At 36.6% G+C, this 8063-nt stretch overlaps 1 protein-coding gene across 2 annotated transcripts; it reads right to left on the bottom strand.

Annotated features, from left to right (window-relative positions):
- Positions 1 to 791: 791 nt before the first annotated feature.
- Positions 792 to 7237, bottom strand: LOC108679979. Of its 2 annotated transcripts, XM_018168725.2 has the most exons (6): positions 7161 to 7237; positions 6761 to 6840; positions 5982 to 6072; positions 5101 to 5208; positions 2551 to 2673; positions 792 to 2035 (listed from the first exon to the last, which is right to left on the bottom strand). In XM_018168725.2, exons 3-6 carry the CDS (start codon positions 6070 to 6072, stop codon positions 1791 to 1793), a joined length of 567 nt encoding a protein of 188 aa, XP_018024214.1. In that variant the 5' UTR covers positions 6761 to 6840; positions 7161 to 7237; the 3' UTR covers positions 792 to 1790. The 2 variants fall into 2 exon arrangements, with proteins under 2 accessions (XP_018024214.1, XP_018024213.1); XM_018168724.2 differs by lacking the exon at positions 6761 to 6840.
- Positions 7238 to 8063: the final 826 nt, after the last annotated feature.

The following is an 8063-nucleotide window of genomic DNA, read 5'->3' on the forward strand; positions in this document are numbered from 1 at the left end:
GGGTTAAATAGAATATAAAATAAAAAATTCGATGCAATTTAATCAGTATGAAACAATTTTGGAAGACTAAAAGGCCTAATTGCATTCAAGTATGATCGTGCTAGCTGTTTGCTATGATCTGTGAATGCGACACGATGATGAAAATGTATGAGAATAGCTGCAATTACATGAATAAAAAACTTATCTTTATTATTTTTTAAAGCCTTCATCATCGCAACTAACTTGACTTGCAATGCAATTTATAAACAAAGCAAACTACGAATAAGTAATCTTCACACAATCAATGCAAAAAAGATCAACACAGTATGCTATATAAGCCCTGAATTATTCATGTATCCTTTATAGGATACATAATTATTTATATTTATGTACATAAATTATACATATTTATGTATCCATCCTTTAAAGGAGCAGGCGTCACATCGCACCTCAGAGGAGAGGGTATTGATGGCCTGAAAACTTGAAAAAATCTAATGAAAAACGGAAAAATTCATCAGGTCACCATCATCATAATAACATCAGGTCACCATCATCATGAAATATCATCTGGTACAGGTGAAATAAAATCGCATTTATATTAATCCAAAAGCGCAGCAGCCATGAAAGCTTCTGTACATCAAATTTGTGCTCACGTGAAGCGATAATAAAATAACAATAAACTATCTGTTCCTTTACAATTATTTATACCAGCGTTTCCCTAAGTGGACAATATTGCTATAAATAATTGAAGTAATTAAACATAAGCATAGATCCGTGTTAAAAATAAAAATATGTAAAAAAAAATTGCAGGAGAAGTGCATTTTTATATGCAAAAATTCGACTGGGTTTAATTGAAACATTTTCCATTCTAAAATACGGTAGCTTAACAGCAATAAAACGGATCTTCAATGCTGTACGTTAACGCTGGGAAATATATATGTTTTGGCATTTATTACAGCGATAGTTTATAGTTCAATTGCAGGATCAGATTTACATTCAACTGCAAGAAACCACGCTAAACTACGAACCAAGAAAATTTAGACTGGGTACGAACAAATAATTAAAGGATAGAAATTGAAAAATTAATTTGGTAAAAATAGCAAACAAAATTGAACTTAGATAACTGTAATTGAAGCTTTAGTGTTGAGCAGAGTTTGTTGTATCACAGTTCTTTGTTTATCTACACATAAACATTTGAATAGATCACGAACTAGTGGATCCGGCTTCACTTATTATTCACAAATATAATGCGGTACGATTAAGAAATTCATACCTTATAGAACTGCGAAGCTTACATTTTCAGCGTTGAGAAAGCTTGGCTTGTCTCAAAAGCATGGGAATCGCTTAAACAGTTATGCATAGATACCAAGCCATTCACATTAAGGTTTAAAGGCAATAACAGAGATGTTTAAAAAAAATTCCCACTTGAAAAACTGTCATTATTATTGAAATCAAAATATTCATTGAATGATCACAGTAATCTAGAGTAACGGCATTTAACATTAAGAGGATACGGCTGTCGACTGAATCACGCAGCCTAGAAGGACCAGCATAGCGAAGGCAACCGCCTGCATGTGTGAAGGTCGGGACAGAGTCGTGGAGGAGTTGCATTTATCACCATGACACACGCACGCCTCCTAGCAAGAACAGCAGAGCGAGGGCGGCCGCCTGTATGTGTGAGAGTCGCGACAGAGTCGTGGAGGAGTTGCACTTAGTACCGCGACACACGCACGCCTTCTAGTAGGAACAGCAGAGCGGTGGCGGCCGCCTGCAGGTGTGAGGGTCGCGACAGAGTCGTGGAGGAGTTGCACTTAGTACCGCGACACACGCACGCCTCCTAGCAGGAACAGCAGAGCGAGGGCGACCGCCTGTATGTGTGAGGGTCGCGACAGAGTCGTGGAGGAGTTGCACAAATCAAATTGACACACGCACGCCTCCGTGGTGACGGTGCCGTTCTTGCTCAGGTAGCAGTCGTCGTACTTGGTATCAGCTCCCGTGTCAGCTTTCGTCACGTCCACCAGGGTGCCGCAGAAGAGTGACATGTACAGCGGTTTGTCTGGACATGCACACACGTGATTAGAGATTCCTTCACGTTTCCTTCAAACGTTAGAGAAATTCCTTCGCTTAAATAGAATTAATTTGCGAATAAAATAATGTATTAAAAATACCTAGGTGAACTAGTAGGCTGCATTCCTAAGATTCGCAATTACTAAATTAAATATTTCAGTAATTTATTTGAATTGTTAGTGCTGAGCACAAGACTTTAAAGTTCGGAAAAACCTACGTTTATTAAAGCTGCAGTTAAAATTCAAGCACTCTCTTAGTCATGTAGCCATTTTGTGATAAAACTACAATTTTGTGGCTCAAAGGCCCCTAAACACAATTTTTCTAGTGCCAGGCTAACTTCAAACATAAAATTTGTTTAAAATATTTGCTAAGTAAACAGCATTTGATTGATATCGTTAATAGCGTATGCTCGTCAATTAACGCATCAATATACAGATACTATATAGTGTTTCAATAAAGCTGCAACAAAACACTTCATTCCACAGTAAATTTGTACCAACTTACTCAGTACGTCGTAGCGCACGTATCTGAGACACTGTAGATTCTTCTTGCACGTGTACGTGGCGCAGGCTTTGGCGCTGCAGACCTCGTTCAGGTCGGTCACGTTGGGCGGACTTTCTGGCGGCACTGTGGGAACACGGCTTTTGTGAGTTGTTGGCTTAAAATCGCGTCTCGAACGTGTGTTTTGAAACAATCCATGTCTTGAATGTGTTTTTTGGAAAAAATCCATGCCTTGAATGTGTTTTTTTGGAAACAAACCTTTTTTTTCTTCTCGCTTCGACTCACCGACATGTGGAACAGCCCCCCTGATAGCATCGTTGACGCTCCGAGTATGAACATCTTCAAAAACAGACTAGACGAAGCTATGCAGGAGCATATGTTCAGTCTTAAAATGCCTAGCAAATTACGGACCAGGCAATAAGTCCAGCAGCTATATCAAACAATCGTCAGTTATGGAAAGATCGGGTTCCAAAGGCCGGATCCCTTGTGAATCAAGTCTCGAAAAGTTCAAGAATCGGCAACAGGCCATGGGCCTATTTCTTCAACGCCGACACTTCAATTCTATTCTATTCTAAACCATGTCACCAAAGATATGTTTGGAAACAATCCGCGTCTCCAACGAAGATTGTGAAACAAAGCCAGTCTTCAGCCAGTACTGCATATCTAAAATATAACAATTTGTTAAGCTAATTTTAGGGACAGAGAGAGTAATTTCTTTAATCGATTTCAGTTTTCAGTCAATACGAAACAATACAGGGCTATTCCAAATGATGGACCCAATTTAATAAATTTGTATTTATTCAGGTATAAAATTAAATGAATAATTTATGCACCACCATAGCGAGAAAGTTTCGAATTTTTTATTACATTTATACATTTCTATATACAATTTATAAATACGGAAAAACTTTGAATCTTTTACTTTCCTTTGGTGTATAAATTATTCATTTCTTAATTCCTGCCTAATTAAACACGAATTTATTAAATTGGACCCATCATTTAGAATAGCCCTATTTAAAAAAAAAACATTGTGTTATTCCCACTATTTTATATTCTATAACCTAAGGTAATTGAGAGAATCATAAATCATTTCAATTAAGAGAAGCACAAATAATGCATGGATCTAAAAAAACCTTATTGACCACGCAAACGATAAGCCTGAATCAATCAACCTGTCAGGGTTGATTGATTTGTAAACTCCGCTGCTAAGGCGTCACTAATCTGGACTTTTTCACCCATCATTTGAGCTGATGGGGTCAAATTCTACGCCACCGGCCAAATTAGCTCATGACGTATGCGAAATGATTAATAATCGTTACCTATTATACACTCATAAAAAATTGCATTCTCCAAGACCACAGAGAGATATGACGTGCAAACGTACTTGGAAACTCTCACCGAGAGGAATGGTGGCTCCGGATGACCAATTTAAATAAATCAACTGCGCTCAAATAGCGCTGTATTTTTTGACTCGCTTACCCCATTTGTGGGTCATATTGATTTATTACTGGCCCTTTAAATTTCACATATAACTCACTTGTGGCCCTACGTATCCATGCTACGGGTGGCGTCAAAAGCGATCTTATGCCACAAGTGAGTCATGCCTGAAATTTAATAAATAACAGGTAAATTATCTAATGATTAATTTTAAATAATAGTATTAGGTCAGCATGACCTACGAATACCGCAGGTGAGTCAAAAAAGTGCATCGCTATTTGGACGCAGTTGACTCATCTAAGTGGGTCATCCATCTAATTGTTACATTCATGTACATGAACTTGTTATGTTTAAGCAAATATAACTTGCAACTTTTTTTACTTAAGCTATATACAATTCATTGATTTTTCTCTCGTCAAATCCGCATTATTGGAATCGCTAATTTCCTTCGGATGTGGCACTTCACGGTTTATTCCTTCAATGTGTGAAATTTACTTGCCTTATGAATTTACTAGCATTGTCGTTTTATTAATGGATTAAAGGTCGACCAATCACGCACTGGTGAGTGCAGGTTTGGATCAGACCTACCTGGCTTCATTGCCGAAAAAGAGAAAGTCCATCGCTTTCAATTGTTGTAGTGCGCAATAAATTAACTATTTACTAACACCATTCTATCAAACATTCGTAACTAAGCATATGACTTCAAGAGGGATTTTCTCATCTTTTCACTCATGTAATACATCGGAGTGGAAAAAAACCTATCCATAAGTAACCTAAAAAAACTGCGTTGTAACACATCCATGCGACAACATTTATTCTCGCTTCGAGTCACCGACATGTGGAACAATATTCTATTCTATTCTATTCTATTCTATTCTATTCTATTCTATTCTATTCTATTCTATTCTATTCTATTCTATTCTATTCTATTCTATTATATAACTCTCAACTCTCATCGCCACGTAATGGCTAAAGGGACCAAGGGGCCATCGGTGCCACATGCACCTATATTATGTTTTGTTCCACTATGTTTTTATAAATGGAACACAATAATAGCATTCATTCCATGGTGATATCTTAAATGCATTTATTATATGTGTGTTTCTCGGCTCTCACCTGTTCGGATGAAAGGTTCGAAGCAAGGATATCCGTTATCACGATTAGCTTCACAGTCGGTGTTGTTCGAGTCCTTCACCCACGTCCATTGGTAGCACTCACGCAAAACTGTAGAAAATAAATAAAGATCAGTAGTTTGTTATGTTCGATTCCTTTACCCACGTTTCCTCGAAACACTATTTTAAACTTCCTGCGAAAAATAAATATGGATCAGTAGTCGGATATCAGAATCTATATCAGTTGTCGGATAGAGATTCTGTATTTTCTGTGGAATGTACAGAATATTTCAGAAGATTTTTTGCCTATCCACTGCGTACCAATTAACAGCTATAACGGAGCTTTATTTGCTTTCTCTTGCTATCGGGGATAGAAAGATTAGATAGAAAACCGTATGATTTATAGTCAATATATCATATTTGAAATTAAATCGTATAAATATTCTGGTTGGAGAAACAACGCAATTGCTCAGGAATTTTTTTTTAGATTTATCTTTTTATATATTGTCAGTAAAAAAGTTTATTGAAGAGTTAAACTTTATATACCGTTTTCTATGACACTTGATGAACTACTGTCTGACTGTCTACTTCGAGTTCATTAGACAATGTTTTTCTCCCAAATAATCCGCTCTATTGAACTAATATAATATATTTCGTGTGAGATTAATATTTCGAAATATGCAGCCTCAATTTCTAAATGAAAGGATTAACTCATGAAGGTTTCTGCCCAAACTATACTGCGGAAGATTCATCGATATTATTTAGTCGTAGGTAAAACTTGAAACTATGCAGTGTTAGTCTCGTTGAATATTGCTGATAGAATAAGCTCTGAATAATAAATTTATCCCTGAATGAGCTGATGATTTGGCCTCAGTGCGGTCATACCCTCTTGGGCAACAGTGTGCCTCGGCAAGGAAGACATCACCAGCGCCAGGAGGATAGTCGTGAGTGCAGAACACCTCATGCCGCCTGTCATCTAAACACAAGGAAGAGGTTGTTATTATAAAATAGAATAGAATAGAAGTGTCGGCACTGAAGAAATAGGCCCTTGGCCTGTTGCCGATTCTTGAACTTTTCGTGACTTGATTCACAAGGGATCCGGCCTTGGTAGCACGATCTTACCATAACTGACGATTGATTGAGATAGCTGCTGGACTTATTGCCTGGTCCGTAATTTGCTAGGCATTTGCACGAATTATTTTATAACGTAAACTTATATAATAGTGCTGAATAAGTTACTGGACAAATAGAATAATTTCTACAAGTATGAGTTAAGTTCTTCGGATCCTAATCCAAAAGAGATGATCGGATTAACGAGTTGATATTTGTACTACTAAATTCGGGTACTGCTACTAGTACTCGACTTGCTTGCCGATTGGAAAATCTTTAAAATATGAACTGCACTTATAAACCAAGCACTATTGCACCAGGAAATCTGGAATACAGTGAAATATATTCGATTGCATATTTTGGTGGACAAATTCACCTTTAAACATCACTGTTCATAACTGATAAGTGCATTTGATGGGTCAGTATAACCCAGCGAGGACAAATGAACTCACATGTGTAAGTTTTATTATGCTATGCTTGTTCAGCTATAAGCAATATTCGCCTGACAATTGTTACCACAAGGCCACAATATCGATTTAGATAATAATTTTTACAAGCCGTTGTGTGTTCCGAATTTCCTCCTCGCTCTCCAACTTTGGTGATCTTAGCCCGTCAGCCCACTGCCCGCGCAAGCCTAACGACAGTCAAGAATTTAAGGTTGAATATAAAAGAGATGCATTGAATATACGGTAGAATCACTTGTAAATTTTAATCGCCAAACCTCTTTTTGCATTCTAAAACGACAAACACCAAATTCATTTCGTTTTTCTTCAAAACACAAAAAGCTTTGATCTTCTCTAGAAACGGAAGTGAACTGAAATTCAAGTTTAGATTCACGCATGAAAAAAGTTAATAATTAAAGTACATCTTATGCTATGAAAGCTCTTAATATTAAAAATCTAATAACAAATTTACATCAATGTTTTCATAGAACAGTCTATAGTCACTTTGTACCTGTTAACTTGAATGCACTACAGTATTAACCAAAAAGCTGCTGCGTTTACACTAAGCGAATGCTTCGTCCAATATGCTCCGACATTATCTTGCAGAAAACTAAGACTATACCTGCAGTTCTTATCAGCTGGCTACGAAGATCCTGCCACTGATAAGATAAATATTGATCATGACGCAAGAATAATAAATTTATCAATAATACAAGCTTTTTTTACCGGTTTACGAATTGGGGTGAAGATTTTTTTACCGGATAACATCAATTTAGAACTATGTCCAATGTAAGAACTATACGCATTTCCTTTAGAACCCGTCTTTAAGCCTCTAGTGTGCAGTCAAATATATAGTAATAGTTTATGAATCTAAATGCAGCATTTCAGGGCTATTCTAAAGAAGATGAGTGTTTAAACGACATGTCTTACGCATGCGCTTGCACTTCAATAATTGAGCCATCATGAGCCACATCATTTTCGACTTATAATACCCAATTTAAATTTAAAAGGGAATAATTGCTTAAATCGGTTTTTTACTTGTATGCACTGACAATCTTTATGTATAAGATAAAAATATTAATATTTAGAGATACTTGTCGTAGTTTCTAAGGTATGAGTTGAAACGTACATATCAATGATATCATCAATACAAATTATTTTCTTAGAAGCTTCTTGGTGTGTCCGAGTAAACGCAATTGAGATTAAGATGAGAATAATAGTGTAAAATTGATTATTACTACAGAAACTGCTCTAAATTGGCAAAATTAGGCCAGGTTGACATATCAAACGGCCGTTATTATTATCAGTTGCTTCGCATGTGCGCCGCATGTGCTGATATTCAAATTTTGTCATAATCTTCGCAAATAGAATGGACTTTGGATTGGAATTTGAGTTGAAAACACTTTGAATGTTT

This window comes from Hyalella azteca, unplaced genomic scaffold, assembly GCF_000764305.2.
Source record: "Hyalella azteca isolate HAZT.00-mixed unplaced genomic scaffold, Hazt_2.0.2 contig14244, whole genome shotgun sequence".
Lineage (NCBI taxonomy): Eukaryota > Metazoa > Arthropoda > Malacostraca > Amphipoda > Hyalellidae > Hyalella > Hyalella azteca.

What these genes read in the sequence shown, in the direction of transcription:
- LOC108679979 (XM_018168724.2), bottom strand. Translation starts at nt 6,072, where the DNA reads ATGACAGGCGGCATGAGGTGTTCTGCACTCACGACTATCCTCCTGGCG. An exon ending in CGAACCTTTCATCCGAACAG is followed by an intron (nt 2,674 to 5,100) that starts GTGAGAGCCGAG and finishes GTGTTCCCACAG; the next exon opens with TGCCGCCAGAAAGTCCGCCC. An exon ending in CGTGCGCTACGACGTACTGA is followed by an intron (nt 2,036 to 2,550) that starts GTAAGTTGGTAC and finishes GTGCATGTCCAG; the next exon opens with ACAAACCGCTGTACATGTCA.